Source organism: Sebastes fasciatus, chromosome 16 (genome assembly GCF_043250625.1).
Source record: "Sebastes fasciatus isolate fSebFas1 chromosome 16, fSebFas1.pri, whole genome shotgun sequence".
NCBI classification, from domain to species: domain Eukaryota; kingdom Metazoa; phylum Chordata; class Actinopteri; order Perciformes; family Sebastidae; genus Sebastes; species Sebastes fasciatus.
This window is the reverse complement of record NC_133810.1, coordinates 31,841,972-31,862,514: the sequence shown is the minus strand read 5'-3', so window position 1 is coordinate 31,862,514 and position 20,543 is coordinate 31,841,972. Positions and strand designations below refer to the sequence as shown.

The following is a 20,543-nucleotide window of genomic DNA, read 5'->3' as shown; positions in this document are numbered from 1 at the left end:
TTTATAGTCATTCCCAACAGCCTTTACTGGCTCTAAATACAGAATATCACAGATCACATGGTTCAGATCATATCTGCCTGTTTTACACTCTTTGACCACCAGGTGGTTTCGTGCACATGAAGCCTCCAGAAATGAAATGAACCCTTTAACGAACCAATTTGCTGGAAAACTTCAACTGAGACGGGAACTTTAACGGTGAAGCCGCTGAGCTGAGAACTTCTTCATCACTTTGACTTCAGGCGGAAGAGGAGAACAGTAGCATTCACACACCACATGTTTCACCATATGCTGCACACAGTTTTGGGAAAAAAAATGATCCAAAAATTATTAGAAAAATATGTGAAAAATATCCTAATATTGTTCTAAAAATCTGTGAAAATGTCTGAAAAGATATGTGAAAAAAATCCAAGAAATGTGTAAAATATCCGAAATATCGTGTGAAAAATATGAAATATGTGAAAACTAAACATCTATTTGTAAAGGGGATTTTCTACAAGCTAAAAGCATGAAAAAACATTCAGAAATATGTGAAAAATATCCGAAAAATGTCTGAAGATTATTAGTGAAAAATATCCTCAAAACTTACAAAAATTATTAGTAAAATATGTGAAAAATATCCGTTTGTTTTTTTTAAATATGTAAAACATATCCGAAAAAAAATCCAAAAATTATAATTAAAATATGTGAAATAAATATTGAAAAATATCCAAAAATTGTTCGAAAAATCAGAGAAGATGTCTGAAACTAAACACACGACAAAGCTGTGGAAAGGAAACCAGTAGCGACGGTGTGAGTCGGCCAATGCAACCGGTTGTTCTGTTTTATAAAGCAACTGCTTTATTTCTTAAGACACAACATGACATTTATCTGGAAGATGCTTTTGTCCAAAAACGACATACAATTTAAGTCAATTTAAAGTTTCAGTAGGCAACAATATTTTTGGCATCATTGGGAAAAAAATCCCATAATAACCTTTCAGCATATTGTGATTCAAGTGTTCTGAGAGAAAACTAGACTTCTGCTCCTCCTCATGGCTCTGTTTTCAGACTTTAGTAAATCTAGCTCATGACGGGAGACTTTGACCAATCACAGGTCAGTTCAGAGAGAGAGAGCGTTCTTATTGGCTGTGCTCCGGCTGGTGGGCGGGGCTTGGTATCTCCTCAACTTGATCACTACAAGATGATTCTGAGAACATGTGAGGAGAGAAATAGACATTACAGAAACAGAATATTGATTCATATGTGAAAATATGATTTGTGGCTTCTGGACGCCGACAGTAACGTTAATATTACCGTTGCTTAGCAGCGGCGTTCTCACCACTTAACCACTTGAACGCCACGCACACATGGTGTACACGACTTCCCGTGTTGTAAACACGAGCTCACCAGTTTCACCTGAAGGCACCATCTGTTCCAGATAAGAGAACAAAGTCTTGTCGTTGCCTTTAAAAGGTCTTTGTCCACACTGTTAATTACAGTTGTTGCATTAGAACAACTGTCACAGACAAGAAGCTCCTATCTGTGTTTCAGTTGCGGTCTCGTTTAATAACAGCATCTGTCTGTTCTAGTTCATGTTTGCAGACACCATCTCTTAATGGAATAGTTTCACTGCTCAACATCCATCCAATGAGTCCAACTTTGGTTCCATCACAGTGTGAAATGAAATCTTTATTGTAGGCACAAGTTACAGAAGGTCTACTGACGAATGAAATGACCAAACAACCAAAAACCCAGCAGGGAAAAAGGAGCACGTTATTATCACGTTAACTAATTAAAACTTAATTAATAGCTTCCAAAAATTAGCAATAAGAAGGCAGACCCAAAACATATAGGAATGTCAGGAGCTCTCTATCGCAGGTCTTCATCACTAACAACACATCGGAAGTTATCCCAAGTAAATGATTATAAAATGTTGAGACCAAACCACAAGAGCTTGAAAATGAATTCACTTTTCCTCCAAACTTCAGTGAATCACCTTCAGAGTGAAAGTCCACACAGGCTTCCACGACGGGATTTATCATTTAAAGATATCAATAAGTGATGTGAGTCTCTGAAACAGCCAGATATTATAGAGATTCATCATCACACTCCAGCTTCTTGCTTTTGCTTCAGCCTAAGATCTGAACACCCACGGATCCACCTTACGGAGAACAGCGATCAGAACTGAGCTGGCTTCAGTTCCCTTTAGTCGCACCGTGTCGATCAGGTCTCGTGCTTTATCTCTCTTGGTTTTTGTTCTGATTGACTGCATTTCACCATCGCTTATGACGCGACGCTGAAAGAGTTCATCCAGAAGCTTGTTCAGATTAGGATCAGACATTCCCTCTACAAACTTTGTTCGAACCAACCGCAGCCTCTCCTCTGGTGAGACGCTGTCCTCTGCTGGGACGCTGTCCTCTGCTGGGACGCTGTCCTCTGGTGGGACGCTGTCCTCTGGTGGGATGCGGCCCTCTGCTGGGACGCTGTCCTCTGGTGAGACGCTGTCCTCTGCTGGGACGCTGTCCTCTGGTGAGACGCTGTCCTCTGGTGGGATGCGGCCCTCTGCTGGGACGCTGTCCTCTGCTGGGACGCTGTCCTCTGGTGAGACGCTGTCCTCTGGTGGGATGCGGCCCTCTGCTGGGATGCTGTCCTCTAGTGGGACGCGGTCCTCTGCTGGGACGTTCCTCAGACGGATTTCCATTGTTAGATCTGGGAGATAACCGGGGAAAACAACAACAATGACTTTTAAAGAGCAATTCAACTGAAATGAAACGTCATGTTTCTGTACAGCAACATGTCTGCTCTGTAAATCAGTTGTTTTGTGTTCAAAATCAGAAACCAAAAGGGAGACACTCATATTTTATATGTTTTGGTTTCATGATTCTTCTCTGTGGTGAGTGCATGTTCTCCCCGTGTTGTCTTTGTTTTGGCCGACAAGTCGCACTCGAACACACCACAAAGACGGCAGCCGGCGGTCAGTTAGCTCGTACGTTCTGCTCCTGGCGAGAGGAAATAACTCTCCACACCAGCAGGCGGCGGTAGTCTGTATCCATCACTCAGAAAGGGAAACAGGAGGAGCGAGGACGGAGGATATACAAGCCGTTGTTATGATACATACATGAAACAAAGGGGACCATTTTCACACCGCTCTCACTCACCACTTAGCTTCATTCCAGATGTTCATGTCGCTGTGAGAATATGGTACCGTCGGGTATCCACATGGTGACGTGGGTAGAGTAGTGTAACGTAATGTGTTCGTAGCGAATGAGAAATAATCCTGATCTCAAAACTGATCAAAATAATAAAAGGTAATCTTTACCTGTCAGACACACTTCACGTCTCCAGACGTGGTCTGTCCTCTCTTGAGCCTTGACCGTCAAAGTCACTTTCTCTGGGATTGTAGTCATCAAAACTTCAAATGTGGGATGATAATTTGGTCCATAATCTGAGTCAAATGGTTCACACTGAAAACCAGAAGCATCATTTTCAGTCTGGTTAAAATGTTTATCTGGTACTTTCTTAATTGTGAATCTATTTTCAACATGCAGCCAAAATTATATTGATGATAATTCTGCGACTTGACTCACATCAGGTTGTATTGTGAAGCTCCCAGGTTCACAGTGGAGACTGTAACTTTGACCAAAGTTGAAAAGACACTTGGCAGGGTTCGGGATGTACGTAGCACGTCCTTGTCGGGCCTTAACCTTCAGAAACAGAACATTTTTAATATGCCGTTTATGCTCATATTGTCGAGTACACTTAAAAACAACAAATGTTGACCAAAGTGCCTCACAGAGCGATGAGAATCAGAATGAAATAAAACACAGAAATAATTAAGAGGATGCAAGTAAATTAATAAAAGTGTAGAATAAATAATTCTGGATTAAAATCCCCAAAACATGACAGCATCCAATAAATAAATAAAAACAGTGTGTGACCAGTCTTCAAGGTGACTACTGACAGACTAAAGAAAAGAGACGGGTCTTAAGACAGGTTTGAAGTTATCAACGGAGGAGGAAGATGTAATGGTGAGGGGGAAACTGTTCCTCCATTCAGGGCCAACAACCTAAAGAGCCCAATCAGCCCGGGATTCTAACTGGGAGCGTGGAGTCAGCAGATCTGAGGGGTCTGGAGGTGGAATAGGGGAACTGGTTTCAGTCCATACAGAGCTTTAAAAAGAAATCAAAGTATCTTAAAATCAACTCTGTCCTTCACTGGTAACCAGTGAATAGAAGCCAACACACCAGTGCAGGGAGATATGGTCTCTCTTCCTGCTGCCGGTAATGAGTCATTTTAAACCAGACAGGCTGTCTGGCTGGAAGAAATAAAAGCATGAACTATGATCCTTTTCAGACAGGAAGGATTTGAATTTTGTGAGATCTTTTGTTGATCAGATTTTAAACCTGAATCAAAGATAACAAAGATGAACCCAGATTTCTTGGGTGGGAATTGACATTCGATGACAGAGGCCCAAGAGGGTTGATTGTTGTGTCTGCAGGGCCAAAGATAAGGACCTAAGTTTTATTCTGGTTTAGTTGCAGGAATCTTTTTGCCACGGAGCATTTTGCATCCTTAATGCACTTCACAAGGGAGTAAGAACGGCACGGGTCACCAGGGCTGCAGTCCAAAAGTCAAAAAATGACGTCCTGACGTCTTTTCCTGACCACTTCTCCTTGACCTCGATGGAAACGTCATGAGATCAAGGAAAGATGAGAAGGAGAATTCAGAAGGACTTAGGAAAAGACAACCATGGTGTTCAGAGAATCTGACTGCTCCTTCACTTTAGGCTCCGTCATTATGATGCGACGGCGGCGAATGTTAATGACGCAGGTCTGCTGTGATGAAACTACGTAGTGTGGACCCGGCATCAATCAGTTCTAACAAAGGCTGATCTGTCTTGGGGGGTAAGAGGACAACCACTGAAGAGCATGTCCCTCTTATCCAACACCACTGATGCGACAAGTGTGTCGCAGCCGTGTGCATCACTTTTTAGTGTCCCCTGGAAACAGTTTCCCTCGTCGTCTGTGCTTCTTGCAGCAGCTTTCTGTATTTGGTTGTTTCCCTATTTACAGGATTTGTTGTCAAATTGGTGAAGATGTTTTCTTAATTTGCTTGTAAAACACAATTAAATTTAGTCTCTTTGCTTGTGTTCTATAAAAGTTGCAGTTTGTTGAGCTCTCATGGCCACCGTACCTTTAGACCACTGTTTACTATTTACACCACCTGGTGGAAGGATCATGAATGACAATGGCAGACAGAAAGGCAGCGCCGAGAGCAAAACACAGAAGAAGGAAAAACTAAAAACAAAAGCACAATCTGAAGATTTACAGTTCACATTGATTTAGATTCCTACCACAGCATGAGGTTCATAAATAAAAGAAGCAGTGTGTGACTGACAGGAATCATCTTTGTGGAAATAGCTGAGTTCTGGCTGATGATCAGCACATATGACAGATGGCTTTACCTCGGTTACATCGACGTTGTTGGTCAGCAGTAAGACATTGAGTACTTGTTGTGTTCTGGTATGCTGTCGGAGGAACAGCAGAACTTGGCCCTTTATCGGCCATATGAGATTCTGAATCCTAAGAATCGGATCCCAGATCAGACCAAAGGCAGAGAGGTGAGAGATCTTCACAACCACATGAGTGTCTGTAATCTTCAGCGGCTCCAAGATGCTCATTCCATCATCAGAGATGTGAGCGACAGACAACAGGCCGTCACAGAGCAATGCTGTGAAAGCAAAGAGCTGTTCAACTTTTGTTTTAATGCCAACAGGTTCATCTACCCAATTCATTTCTTACCACTTGCCACAATCTATTGCCTCTAACTCTGGAGCATCCCGAGGATGTGCCACTTCACCTCTATTCTTTACCTCCTATTTTTGAATTCATTATTATTTTACTGTTCCACGTGTGATCTGTGTGGATGTGTGCATTTAGCGTTGTGCATAAAATCCATTACATTTATATATATATATTTTCACACGTCACCGAATGCAGCTAATCTCAACAAAGTTCACATTAATAAACATTTTTGCAATTTTACTGATTACTTTTGAACAATGTCTTCACCTTCCTTTGTGTCACAGTGTTGGAGGTGGAGCTGACGGAGAGCAGCATCCTCAGAACACTTGATGTTGAACAGCGGCCCTGCAGCCATTTTGCCAGCTGATTGGAGGAAGCTCTCATCCCATTGGACGGTTCTGTACTGTAGCTCCGCCTCCTGAGCCATGACAAACACCAGTCCAGTCAAATCACACTGGAACACACCTGGACCAGGACACCTGAAGCTGTAGGACAAAGAGGGACAAACTGATATAACCAGCATTTATTGGCCTGTTAGTCTCTCTCTTTTAGTCGAGGCCTCAGCAAGGAAACGAGGTCGGTTGGGATATGACATGCTTTCTTTAAAGTTGGTGGGACATATCACCACCATCCACATCTTTATCTGTGCTTATAAACTGGAGCCAAACAGCTCCATGTTGAAATCTAATTTCTGATGTTGAGGTTGAACCACGGCCTGCTCCTGGGCAGGATGCTAGCGCAGAGTTCGTTAGTTTGCTGCCACCTCAACCCAAACCTGTTGAAGGAAAAACAGAATCCTCTTTAAGAGGCAAAGCCTGTTTTAAAAAGAACGTTATCACTTATGTATCATCAGGGTTGCATCTGTTGACCTTGACAGATGAGACTTAACACCCTTCAGGGTTGGTGATATGTTAAAATCAACATATTAATGAAGACATTATTACAATATTGGTATGTATGTCCATATATCATATAAAGTAGTCAAAATAATCTTGAATGCATCCTGAGCCTAAACACAAATTATTATGATATATTAGGGCTGTCAATCGATTCAGATATTTAATCGCAAATTAATCACATTTGTCAAGTATTTAATACTCTTATCAACATGGGAGTCAAGGAACCCCTTTGAAAATGGACATGACACTTTTTTCCTCTCCAAAATGTAGCTTAAGTTTGGAGCGTTTTTTAACCTCCTTCATGACGAGCTAGTCTGACATGGTTGGTACTGATGGATTCATCAGGTTTTAGAGTTTCATATGAGCCCACTACAACCTCTGAAAGATCGATTGCATTAATGCGCTAAAGAAATTAGTGGCGTTAAAACGGTTTTGCGGTAACTTCGACAGCCCTACTATATATTATTCTTTCTTTATGGGGATTTTTAGTTCTCTATATCTATAGAATATGATATGCCTTTGGGTTGAAACTATTCAGATATACCAACTTGCTGTTCAATGTGCCTTACATTAGATCATGTTCTATATACAGCAAGGCCTCGTCTATTACAGGGTTCCTACACATTTTACATTTCAAAGACTTCCAGACCACTCCGTAGATTTTTCAGCGGCGCTCTATTGGTGTTGTTCATTCCTTATTAAACTCTCATCATTTGGAACCTTCCACTTAGTGAAGGATTCAGTGGGAGGAAGACTTGGGGACACGGTTTCCTGATGAAGTTTAGAAGAAGGCTTCAGATAGAGTACATTCCTCTTCAATTTCCTGACGACATTCAATTATCCAGGTCAAAGGTTTCACACCGTCTCCACTGGTCTAAAGTAAAGCTGGCCAAGTCCATGTCTGGTGTGGATCCTGTGTGTGACCGATGCAGGCTAGCACCAGCCACCCTGTCACACTGAGTTGGTTTTGTCCAAAACTAAATATAGTTTCTGGCAATCAATATGACACACTCTGGGTCCAGAGTTTATACGATTACCTGTATGGAGATCCAGCTGTCTGCTCAGGTGAGAAGGATGTTGGAGCCTGGAATCAAAAAAGGAACAGAATTAGTTATTTTAATAGAAATACCAACTTGTCTTAGTGTTTAATAAAGTGATGAAATACTAGAGCCACACTGTCAATACTCAACTCAAGCACCCTGTATGAGTCAGAGAGGAAATGACTTCAATGGAGTGACAGTGTGAGGTGTGTTAGAGAAGACTACACAGAAGGACAACTACACCAAGAACATGGCTCTCAATAATCACCATGTATTTAGCTCCTGATTTACTAACACACCAGATCCAGTACCAGCACCAGTGCCAGCACCAGTACCAGTACCAGTACCAGTACCAGTACCAACACCAGTGCCAGCACCAGTACTAGCACCAGCACCAGTATCAGCACCAGCTCCAGTACCAGCACCAGTGCCAGCACCAGCACCAGTACCAGCACCAGTACCAGTACCAGTACCAGCACCAGTATCAGCTCCAACACCAGCACAAGTACCAGCACCAGCACCATCACCATCACCATCACCAATACCAGCACCAATACCAGCTCCAGCTCCAGCACCATTACCAGCACCAGTACCAGTACCACCTCCAACACCAGCACCAACTCCAGCACCAGCTCCAGTATCAGTACAAGCACCAGCTCCAGTACCAGTACCAGCACCAGTACCAGTACCAGTGTCAGTACCAGTACCAGTACCAGCACCAGGACTGATCGTGGTCCTGCCAGTGACGAGAGCTCAGAGGCCCAGTTTAGTAAATAAATGATAGTTCAGTGATCTTCACTTCACACTATTAACTTCTGCAGGTGAATGCAGTCTAAGTCATTAAATGAATGTCTGCCTGCAGGTGTAATACACTACAGTTCTTCAGCGGGAGATCCTTGATAAATGTCCAAGTAAAGTCCTCCATGGTTCATACTGGAGGATTTCACACCGTACAACTGCTCCTTTCTCACCTTTTCCTCGTCCTCAGGTAGCTTTATTCCCTCATTCAGTTTGACATCTGAGTCACCTGAAAGTGAAAGAGGTTATTGATGAATATTGTTCAAATAGACGTGATCTTAACATCTGGAACAAAGATGGAACTGAGTAACAGTTTTGTTTTACAATGAGGACATTCTGATTTTAAGATCAGATGTGAATGTGTTGTGCCCCTTAAACAGGGGAAATAGTGAGAGAGAAGGATGAATGAATCACACGCAGCTCTTCCCTTCACTCGTCTCTGTATTGAGTTACATTTGAAATGTAATGCAATGTAAACAAAACTCATACATTTAAACATCAGAACTCAGTTTCTGGACCACAGTAATCATGGCTTAATTACATTTTTAACTTTCTCTAAACCATTTAAATTATCTTTTTAACTGTTTCTAAATGTTCTTAATTCAAATACAGCATGAAGTCTCTCTTATGAAATGTATTTCAACTTTTTAGCTTTTTAACTTTTTTAGACACATGAATTCACCTTTAAATGTTATAAAATCAACAACTGCATACACATATATGAACGTAACAGCCTAGCTTAAATGCCGCCGACAAAGTAACCAGACGGACTCTACGACGGGACCACGATGCATCCGACAGCTAGCTTACATATCAACAGCGTTAGCTAGAAACTTTAAAACACAATACAGAGTACAACATGTGCACTTTTCCTCTATAATGAACAACAACAACGTATAGCGAATTCTTAACATGTGTTTACAACGTTATAGTGCTTTGTGGACGTTATTTACCTTAAACAGGGGAAATAGTGAGAGAGAAGGATGAATGAATCACACACGCAGCTCTTCCCTTCACTCGTCTCTGTATTGAGTGAGGAAGAGGAGCGCGATCCCCCTACTGGAGCCCCGAGGCATTACCAACAGATCAACGCACAATCAACCCACACACACAAGGATCTGCATCACCTATCTGCATTATTCCTCTTTCTGGTTCACAGCATATGTGCTGCATAGTCTCTACAGTGACCTGTTTTTATGCATATTTACATCCAAAAATTAAATGACATGTCCTGAAACCGATACAGTAATAACTGAGACAACAAAGAAATTAGCTTTTCTCTAAATAAATGAATTATGCCTGAAAAATTAATTATTCTTGCATTATTCTTGCCTGTCACATACTCCCCCTCAAAACAGATGTTGTCCTCAACATGCTAACCTTTGACCTTCAGTGCAAATACAGGGGTTAAAGAGCATACCATCAAAATATATCCTTAGTACCACTTCAGACTAACAATCCTGCTACATTTTATCTTGTATAGTGCAGTAGTGTATGCATTCAATCTCCACAGGTGTACTAGTGCACACAGGATTCACTGTCTCAGGTGTGCATGTCTTGGATTGCTGCTCAAGTGTCACAAGATGATACTCATCATCTTCCTCGTCCTCTGACTGTTCCACTTCCTCATTTCTCTCCACACTTTTCTTCTTTGTGCGTGGCTGTACTGGGGTTTCCAGTGGCAAGTGGTCACATGGGAGGAGAAGATTACGATGTAAAACCCTTGATCTCCCTTTTCCTTTCTCAGGTCTGAGTTCATAAACAGGGATATCTTCACTCACTTGCCGCACAACTGTGTGGATGGTATCCTCCCAGTGGTTTCTCAGTTTTCCTGGACCACCACGAGGTGTCATGTTCCTGATTAAAACACGATCACCAGGCTGTAGCACTGAGCTTTTCACCTTACTGTCATAGTGTCTCTTGCTTCTCATGGCAGCTTTGTGAGCATTTTGTCTTGTGATCTCGTACGCTTCTTCCATGCCCTGCTTCCACTTCTCCATGTAGTTATGATGATTACTGTCTCCTTGTTCTGAGGTCAAGTTGAACAACATATCAACTGGCAACCGTGGAGAGCGCCCATACAACAAGTTAAAAGGTGAAAAACCAGTCACTTCACTGCGAGTACAATTGTACGCATAAATCAGTTTGTTTAGTGAGTCTTTCCAGTTAGTCTTTTGTCTCTCTGTAAGGGTCTTTAACATCTGGAGCAGTGTTCGGTTAAACCGCTCTACCTGTCCGTTCCCTTGGGGGTGGTAGGGAGTGGTTCTCGACCCAGCAACTCCACAGTACTTTTTCAGTTGAGCGAACAGTTGGTTTTCAAATTCGCCACCCTGATCATGGTGTATTCTTGTTGGGAAGCCAAATTTCAGTGCATAGTCGTTAAAGATCTTGTCTGCAGCTGTTTTGCCTGATTTGGAAGTTGTGGCGTAAGCCTGGGCAAAACGTGTAAAATGGTCAATGATTACAAGAATATACTCATAACCACCCTTACACTTGTCAAGGTGCAAGAAATCAACTGAAACAAGTTCAAACGGTTGAGTGGTTACAATGTTCGTCAGTGGTGCTCTTGTCCCATGGCTTGGCTTCTTGTGCTTGAGGCACACACATCTTCTCATGACATAATCCTCGATCTCCCGTTGCATATACGGCCAGTAAAACCGGTCCCGTACCAGGGATGTAGTCCTTTCTACACCCTGATGACCCATTTCATCGTGAAGTTCTTTTAACACTGTAGTTTTGTGTGCTTCTGGAAGGACCAGTTGTTTTCTGCTTGCAGTTTTCCTGAACAACACTCCACCCTCAGAAATCTCCAACTTATCCCACTCTCTAAGGAGACATAAGATCTGTGAACTGAGTTGTTTGAGTTCTGGACCTGATGGTCGTTTTTCTGCAAGTTTGAACTGAATCACTGGTCCGACAGTGGGATCATTCCTTTGGTCATGTTTGATTTGTCCTGCTGTTAGTGGAATGAGGGGCGTGTCTGTAGCTATTGCTGCACATTGTACTGAGACACCCATGGACCATGATGCACTGGATTCATCCTGACTTTCCACTGCCTGTGTAGCTGCTCCAATCACATCCTGTGATATTTCCTCTGAACACTCTTTCATGAATATTTCCATATCTAAAGGCATTCTGGACAGACTGTCTGCGTCAATGTTTTCCTTACCCGGACGGTATTTGATTGTGAAGTGGAAATCTGCCAGTTCTGCTACCCATCGACACCCTGTTGCATTCAGTTTGGCAGTGGACAGTACATAGGTAAGTGGGTTGTTGTCACTGTAGACGGTGAAGAATGGTGCATAGTACAGGTAATCACGGAATTTTTCTGTGACCGCCCACTTGAGGGCTAGGAACTCCAACTTTCCTGAATGTAGATGGTAGTTTTTCTCTGCTGTAGTTAAAGTACGGGAGCCATAAGCAATCACACGAAGCTTTTCATTCTGCCTTTGGTACAATACAGCACCTAGTCCCTGGTTGGACGCATCAGTATGGATGATGAATGGCTGTGAAAACTCTGGGAAGCCTAGAACAGGAGGCTGAGTGAGACAGTCTATCAACTGTTCCAAGATTGACTGGTGCATGTCAGTCCACTTAATGGGTGTGTTGGATGGAACTCCTCTGCTGTTTCGTTTTGTTTGCCACATCCTCTTTGTGTTGTTCAGTGTTTCGTTTCCTACAGGTGCTTTAAACAGGTCATACAAGGGGCTGGCAATACGTGAAAAATCTTTGATATACTGCCGGTAATAACTTAATAGTCCCAAGATTGCTCTTATCTCACCAACAGTACCTGGATGTTTGTTTTTCAGGGCCCTGACAGCAGCAGTATCGGCAGGGTCCACCCGGTTCCCCTCAGCAGACACAATTCTTCCAAGGTACCGTACTTCTGCTTTAAACAGGTCACACTTTCTGGGCTTCAGTTTTATCCCGTGCCCTCTCAGTCGTTGCAGCACCCTTCTAACATCACTGACATGATCCTCAAATGTTCTGCTAAACACAAGAACATCATCAAGATATGGCACACATATTTCATCCCTTAAGCCCTCCAAGCACTCTTCCATGCAGCGCTGGAATGCTGCAGGTGCATTCATAAGCCCAAACGGAATTCGGACCCACTCATACAGGCCCCAGGGGGTCACAAAAGCTGTGAGATGCTTACTGTCCTCGGTCATGAACCCCTGGTGGTATGCCTTGCCCTGGTCCAGCAGTGAGAAGAGGGTGTTCCCTCCCAGGTTGTCCATAATGTCCTGTACTCTGGGGATGGGGTGGCGATCTGGGTGAGTCTTCCTGTTAAGCTCCCTGTAGTCGATACATAAGCGGAGAGTGCCATCCTTTTTTCTCACACAGACGACTGGAGAGGAGTAGGAAGATGTAGACTTTTCAACCCACCCTTGTGCTATCAAGTCCTGTAAGTAGTCTTTCATCTCTTTGTATAAGGGTTTTGGAACAGAGAGATATTTTCTTGACACTGGCTCAGCATCTTTTAGCGAAATGTTCATTTGCAGGTTTTTCACACAGCCTATCTCGTCATCAGACCTGGAGAATGACTCTGACTCTTCTCTTAACATCTGGCTGACTATTGGTCTCTGGTGTTCATCAAGGTGAGCCAAATCAACAGGAGGATCCCACTGTTCGTGGACAGGGGCACTTTCACTGGAGCTCTGGGCTTTGACATGGTGAATGGACGCAGTAGGTAGGTGGTCTGTTTTAAATATATTTGCAGGATATACTGAGCTGACTGATTGTACAGTCCCAATAACAGTCCTTCCTGACAGCGTAATGTCATGACTCGTAGGGTTTTGCACACTAACAATGATTTTTGGGGCCATGCCTGCCTTCACTGACACAAGAGTATCACAAAACTCTAATCCTTCAGGCCACTGTGGGTTTTCATGAGGCTCGAAAATCAGAGTCTTATCCTCTTTGAAAGCTGGGGCCTGTACTCGACACTCAATTTGAACGGAGCTACGTTTAGGCACACTCACCCTCTCATTTGCTGTTCTTACATTATGGTCACACATCTGTCCTACACTCACAGCATTAATAAAGGTCTTTGCTTTGTTTTTCTTAAGATGAGGAAAAGCCATTTTTACTGCCTTCACAAGCTTCTCTTTGACTCCATGTTTTGTCTGGTTTTGCAGACTGTCCAGCACAAGACGTCCAATGACATTAAAGCCAATAATAGGACATTGTTGTTGGCTGCCTTTTAGCACTAGCATGGGTATTAGCAACTCATCATCATTAGCAGCAAGTTTAAAGGACACTTCGAGCCAACCACTGTATGGCATGTCTGTCCCGTTGGCTGCTTCAAGTTGTAAAGGGTCAAGAGGGTCAACAAGTTCAGCTACATCCCTTAGCGGCACATCAGGTAAGTGTCTCCCTTTAAATACCTCATCTATAGCACAAACTTGTGAACCTGTATCCCAAAGTGCCTGAGTTTTGAGTTTGTGCAGGAAACACCTGATGAGGCACTTCTTCCCTACTAACTCCCTTACAGTAGGTGTTTTCTCTGGAGCACTATTTTCCTTGCCCTTGGGTTTCTCAGATGACAGTGTTGCCTGTTTCTTAATACTTGAACATGTATATGTCATGATAGCACTGCCTGTAGGCTAGTGTTTCCTTTTGTTTCCTCTGTTTCCCTGCCCTTTTGTATCTTGTGTGTTTTCCCTGGTTTGTCAGTGTGTCGGGAGGTGTGGCCTTCCTCCTCCCCCTCCTCCTGGGCAGGCACGGCAGGAGCAGCTGCAATCAATCATCCCAATCACCAGCAGTATATCTACCCCGGTCTTCCTGCAACTCATCGCCAGATCGTTCCGTCACCCACAGTGGTATAGTAAACTAAATCAGGCTCACTAATATTTTTGGCTCTCGTCTTTGCTGTTGCTCTCGTTTTGGATATCTTGGACTTATCTCGTGTTTTTGTTTGCTCTGTGCTCAGGTCTGTTACCTGCCAGCTGTGGCTGCTACCTACCTGCCTGCTCACTCCTGCACCCTGCTCCTGGATCAAACTGGAACCTTTGCTTGTTAAAATAAATATTATTTTGTTCACTCTCAAGACTCTCGTGGTGTGCTGCTTTTGAGTCCACGTTTTGGGAACTAGAACATAACAGAACGATCTGGCCTTACAAGATGGACTCAGCAGACACAAATTCGATGCAGAGTGCTGTTTCCAGCCATGATGATTTGTTGTCACACCATCACCAGTTGCTTCAGGGTTTATTGGAGACCCAACAAACCTTGGGTAACCAGATGTCTCAGATGGGAAAATGTTTGGAGACAATTTCAGGCCAATTAGCCCCATCCCCCGCTCTGCCTCCTCTTCCTCCGCCTCAGCCACTCAGAGAATCACCTGTTCCCCCACCTGAACCATATGCCGGTGATTTGGGGAGATGCAAAGGATTCCAGCTCCAATGTTCTCTGGTTTTTTCCCGACAACCAGTCACCTTCACCACAGACCAAGCCAAGGTAGCGTATGTTACGGGACTGTTAAGAGGGAGAGCACTGGACTGGGCTGAAGCAATGTTGGGAAGAGGAGGGATAAATTCTGTGTCCTATGATTGTTTCATGAGTGAAATGAAGAAGGTTTTTGATCACCCTGTATGTATTGGAGATGCTGCTAAACGTTTGCTGAACCTACGACAGAGTCCAAGAAGTGTGGCGGATTATTCTGTGGAGTTCCGGATTCTAGCTGCGGAGGCAGGATGGAATGACGAGGCATTAAAAGGAGTTTTTCTACACGGTTTGTGTGAGCAGTTAAAGGATGAACTTGCTGTCCGTGATGATACTAACTCCCTTGATGCTCTTATTGATCTGTCTATAAGACTGGACAACCGTATGCGGGAGAGACGCCGGGAGAAGAACTACAAATCCCACACTCCCGTGAACCCCTTTGCTGCGACTCCTACTCTCGCGAGAGTTGCCTCCGGCCCGTCAGAGACAACTCTCGCGAGAGTTGCCTCCGGCCCGTCAGAGACTCACGGCTCCGGTCCCAGCTCCTCTGCTCACTCTGATGAACCCATGCAGGTGGGCCGGGCTAATCTCACTCCCGCTGAACGTCAGAGACGAATCCGAGCGGGTGAGTGTATCTACTGTGGTCAAGTCGGACATTTCCTTGCTGCATGTCCTCTCCGCCCAAAAGAGCGGGCTCACCAGTAGCTGTGGGGATACTGGTGAGTAAGTCTGATGTCCCCACCAACACTAGACCTCGTACTCAAATACCTGCTAAACTGTGTATGAGTAACATGTCCTTGCCCTTGTTAGCGTTGATTGATTCCGGTGCCGAGCAGAGTTTTTTAGATGCTGAGTTAGTCTCTCAGGCTGGCATCAGCATTGAACCCCTTGAGTCTCCTGTCAGAGTCTGTGCTTTAGACGGAAAGTTCTTAGCAGTAGTAACTCACCGCACTGAGCCCCTTTCTCTCATTCTGTCTGGAAACCACCGTGAGCTAATACAATTTTTTGTTTTTTCTGCCCCTATGACTCCTCTTGTTCTCGGACACCCGTGGTTAAAGCTACACAACCCCCAGATCGACTGGTCGACCAGTAAGATTATGGGATGGAGTAGTTTTTGTCATTCCTCGTGCCTGCAGTCTGCATTACCACCTGTAGATATCAGTGTTGCCCCTCCGTCCTGTGTTCCTCCTGACTTGTCTACTGTGCCCCCTGAATATCAGGAGGTCGGTGAGGTGTTCAGTAAGGAGAGAGCGTTATCCTTACCACCTCATCGTCCGTATGATTGTGCTATTGAGCTGCTACCTGGTACCACTCTGCCTTCGAGTCGCCTGTACAACTTGTCACGTCCTGAGAGAGGTGCTATGGAGACCTATATAAATGACTCTCTAGCTGCAGGCATCATCAGACCTTCCTCTTCGCCTCTAGGGGCAGGATTCTTTTTTGTGAGCAAGAAAGACAAGACTCTCCGCCCGTGTATTGATTTTCGAGGGTTAAACAATATCACGGTGAAGAACAAGTACCCTCTGCCATTAATCAGCTCTGCTTTTGTACCTCTACAGGGAGCTACTGTCTTCAGCAAGCTAGATTTGCGGAACGCGTACCACTTGGTACGGATTCGAGAGGGAGATGAATGGAAGACAGCATTCAACACACCATTGGGTCACTTTGAGTATTTAGTGATGCCTTTTGGACTGACTAATGCCCCTGCAGTGTTTCAAGCACTGGTTAATGATGTTTTGAGAGATTTTTTGGACCGGTTTGTGTTTGTCTACCTGGATGACATTTTAATTTTTTCCTCTGATCTCGCAGAACACCAGCTTCATGTGCGCCAAGTGCTCCAGAGACTACTGGAGAACAAACTGTTTGTGAAAGCGGAGAAGTGCGAGTTTCACGTCAGCTCTGTTGGATTCCTCGGTTACATCATTGGGAGTGGGCAGGTGAGGCCGGATCCGGACAAGATCAAGGCGGTGGCAGAGTGGCCCGAACCTTCCTCCAGGAAGCTCTTGCAGCGCTTTCTTGGATTCGCCAACTTCTACCGTCGATTCATCCGAGATTACAGCAGAATTGCTGCTCCACTGACCAAGCTCACATCTCCTGCTGTTCCTTTTCGCTGGACTCCTGAGGCGGATCAGGCGTTTGCCTTATTAAAGGACCGCTTTACGTCCGCACCCATCCTGGTGCAACCTGACTCTTCTCTTCAGTACGTCGTGGAGGTTGATGCCTCGGACATTGGTGTGGGAGCTGTCCTCTCCCAACGCTCCAAACCCGATAAGAAGCTACATCCCTGTGCTTTCTTCTCTCGACGCCTGTCTCCAGCTGAAAGCAACTACGACGTGGGAAATCGTGAGTTGTTGGCAGTGAAGTTGGCCCTGGAGGAATGGAGACACTGGTTGGAGGGTTCGGAGGTTCCGTTTATTGTATGGACTGATCACAAGAATCTTGCCTACATCCAGTCAGCCAAACGACTGAATTCCCGCCAGGCTCGGTGGGCGTTATTCTTTGGTCGATTCGACTTCACCCTTACGTACCGTCCTGGTTCCAAGAACATCAAGCCTGACGCGTTATCCCGGCAGTTTTTATCTGTGGAGTCACCAAGTGTTTCAGACACCATTCTGCCGGCAGCCTTGGTGGTGGGGACGTTAACCTGGGAGGTTGAGTCAGCGGTTCGGGAGGCTCAACGTGGAGAACCGGATCCAGGCACTGGCCCCGTTAATCGAATGTTTGTTCCTGTGTCAGTTCGCTCCCAGGTCCTGCAGTGGGGACACGTTTCCCGGTTCGCTTGCCATCCTGGGATGAGTAGGACTTTGTCACTCCTCAGACGACACTTCTGGTGGGCCACAATGGAGAGGGACGTCAAGGAATACGTCCTCGCCTGCACAGTCTGTGCCCGGGGAAAGACATCTCATCGGCCGCCTGTGGGGTTGCTCCGCCCATTACCCATACCTGGTCGCCCTTGGTCCCACATCGCATTGGACTTTGTCACTGGTCTTCCTCCTTCTAATGGTAAAACAGTGATACTTACCATTGTTGATCGGTTCTCCAAGGCCGTTCATTTCATTGGTCTTCCCAAGCTGCCTTCAGCACATGAGACAGCTGATCTATTGACAAACCATGTGTTTCGCCTGCATGGTATCCCTGTGGACATCGTCTCGGACCGTGGTCCTCAGTTCATCTCTCAGGTTTGGAAGTCTTTTTGTCAAGCCCTTGGAGCCACTGTCAGCCTGTCTTCTGGTTTCCATCCTCAGACGAATGGACAGTCTGAGAGGGCTAATCAGGATTTGGAATCCGCCATACGTTGTGTTGCTGCTACTAATCCCTCTTCTTGGAGTACACAGTTAGTTTGGATTGAATATGCACATAATTCTCTCTCTTCTGCTGCCACTGGGGTATCTCCGTTTGAGGCCTCATTAGGTTACCAGCCCCCACTGTTTCCAGCACAAGAAGAGGAGTTGGCTGTGCCATCTGTGCAACACCACCTTCAACGCTGCCGCAAGGTTTGGAAGGAGACTATGGCTGCTTTGGTTCGGACAGCTGAGAGGAACAAAAGGATCGCGGATCGTCACAGGACCCCGGCTCCCGTCTACATCCCAGGTCAGAGAGTGTGGTTATCTTCCAAGGATATACCTTTGAAGACTGACTCCAGAAAACTGTCTCCCCGTTTCATTGGACCTTTTGAAATTGAGAAGATTATTAATCCTACCACTGTCAGACTCATCCTGCCAAAGTCTCTTAGGATACATCCCTCGTTTCATGTTTCTAAGCTAAAACCGGTCCTCACCAGTCCTCTGGTCCCTCCGACCAATCCCCCTCCTCCCGCCCGGATCATTGACAGTCAGCCAGCTTATTCAGTCAGACGACTGATGGATGTTAGACGTAGAGGCCGGGGCCATCAGTATCTGGTAGATTGGGAGGGATACGGTCCAGAGGAGCGCTCCTGGGTTCCTCGTTCCCGCATCCTAGATGCTGGGATGGTTCGGGAATTTCACCAGGCTCATCCTGGGAAACCTGGTAGATCGCCTAGAGGCTCTCATTAAGGGGGGGGTACTGTCATGATAGCACTGCCTGTAGGCTAGTGTTTCCTTTTGTTTCCTCTGTTTCCCTGCCCTTTTGTATCTTGTGTGTTTTCCCTGGTTTGTCAGTGTGTCGGGAGGTGTGGCCTTCCTCCTCCCCCTCCTCCTGGGCAGGCACGGCAGGAGCAGCTGCAATCAATCATCCCAATCACCAGCAGTATATCTACCCCGGTCTTCCTGCAACTCATCGCCAGATCGTTCCGTCACCCACAGTGGTATAGTAAACTAAATCAGGCTCACTAATATTTTTGGCTCTCGTCTTTGCTGTTGCTCTCGTTTTGGATATCTTGGACTTATCTCGTGTTTTTGTTTGCTCTGTGCTCAGGTCTGTTACCTGCCAGCTGTGGCTGCTACCTACCTGCCTGCTCACTCCTGCACCCTGCTCCTGGATCAAACTGGAACCTTTGCTTGTTAAAATAAATATTATTTTGTTCACTCAAGACTCTCGTGGTGTGCTGCTTTTGAGTCCACGTTTTGGGAACTAGAACATAACAGTATATGGCTTACAATGTCTTTTGTGTGCAGGCCAGTGGGTTTCCTGACAGTCTTTTGAGCAGTACAGTGTGGTTTTACAAATTGAGCAACATTTTAGCTCCTCACTGTCTTTTTCTTCTTTGCAACTTGCACAACGTTGGGACTTATCCATGTTGCCGGTTGCTCCATGTCCCGTGGAAGCAACCTCCCTTAGTTTAAAGGGCTCCTTCTAGTGGGTTCCACTACCCTCTGTGCCTTGCAACCTGCCCTGAAATGTTCACTGCTTCCACATCTAAAGCAATGCTGACAGTAATCTTCGCCTGCTTGAATACAAGCATAACATCTAGGACGGGGGCGTGGTGCTTGGTAATTTCGCTGTGGTGCAAACCTTTGTTGGAACTGAGCTGTTTCCCTCATCTGCGTAGGTCTGAATGCTGGTCGGTACTCCTGCGCTGCTGCTGGTGGCTGCTGGTGGTACACTGGCATGGCATTTGACTCAGCTTTATAAGGTGAGGGTTGTGGGGGTGAAAACACTGGATAAGGGGCAGACATATTAGCTGGTTCTCTGCTTGGTGGGGGATACTGTGGGGGCGCAGGTGTGGACCTCTGGATGGTTTCCCTGATTTGGGAGATTTCAGCTCTCAGATCTTTCAACAGCACCATGTCAGAGCGAATTTCTTTGATTTCGGTCAGCAGATCAGGAGGAAGTGACGTGGCTGTGTTTTGCTGGGTGGTGCTTTTCTTTTCCACTGGAACTTCACTGGCCTGGACTGTATTCACATTTGTTGCTCGTGATGGGGCAGCATGTTTCTTTTTGTCTTGTCTCTCCTTTTCATTGGTGCATGCAATGTTCAGTTTCTCCAGCAGCAGCTCATCTGAGGTGTTTGTCTGCAGGAGGTAAGGCTGCAGATCACTTTTGATATTGTCATTCTGTAGGCCAGTCAGGACAGTATGCATGAATAGACTCTGGACTAGTGCTGGGTCATATTTTAAGTTTGACTCATCTTCCTGAGAAGCAAACAGAATTTTCTGT

At 45.1% G+C, this 20,543-nt stretch overlaps 2 protein-coding genes across 2 annotated transcripts in view; both read right to left on the bottom strand.

Annotated features, from left to right (window-relative positions):
* Positions 1-20,543, bottom strand: part of LOC141752673 (protein NLRC3-like) — a 782,294-nt gene that overhangs the window by 557,371 nt on the left and 204,380 nt on the right. The window lies entirely within an intron of this gene.
* LOC141752522 (uncharacterized) lies at positions 1,650-12,943 on the bottom strand. Its single transcript, XM_074610525.1, has 12 exons — positions 12,679-12,943; positions 11,689-11,913; positions 10,426-10,548; positions 8,693-8,748; positions 8,189-8,377; positions 7,719-7,765; positions 6,050-6,267; positions 5,443-5,708; positions 3,566-3,784; positions 3,298-3,442; positions 2,670-2,687; positions 1,650-2,453 (listed from the first exon to the last, which is right to left on the bottom strand). Exons 1-12 carry the CDS (start codon positions 12,941-12,943, stop codon positions 2,113-2,115), a joined length of 2,112 nt encoding a protein of 703 aa, XP_074466626.1. The 3' UTR covers positions 1,650-2,112.

Coding starts and splice junctions, on each gene's coding strand:
- LOC141752522 (XM_074610525.1), bottom strand. CDS start 12,943: ATGAAAGACTACTTACAGGACTTGATAGCACAAGGGTGGGTTGAAAAG. Junction 8,749..10,425: donor AAGCAAGAGACACTATGACA/GTAAGGTGAAAA, acceptor TTTCACTTTCAG/GTGACTCAGATGTCAAACTG. Junction 6,268..7,718: donor ACAGCTGGATCTCCATACAG/GTAATCGTATAA, acceptor TTTGTCCTACAG/CTTCAGGTGTCCTGGTCCAG.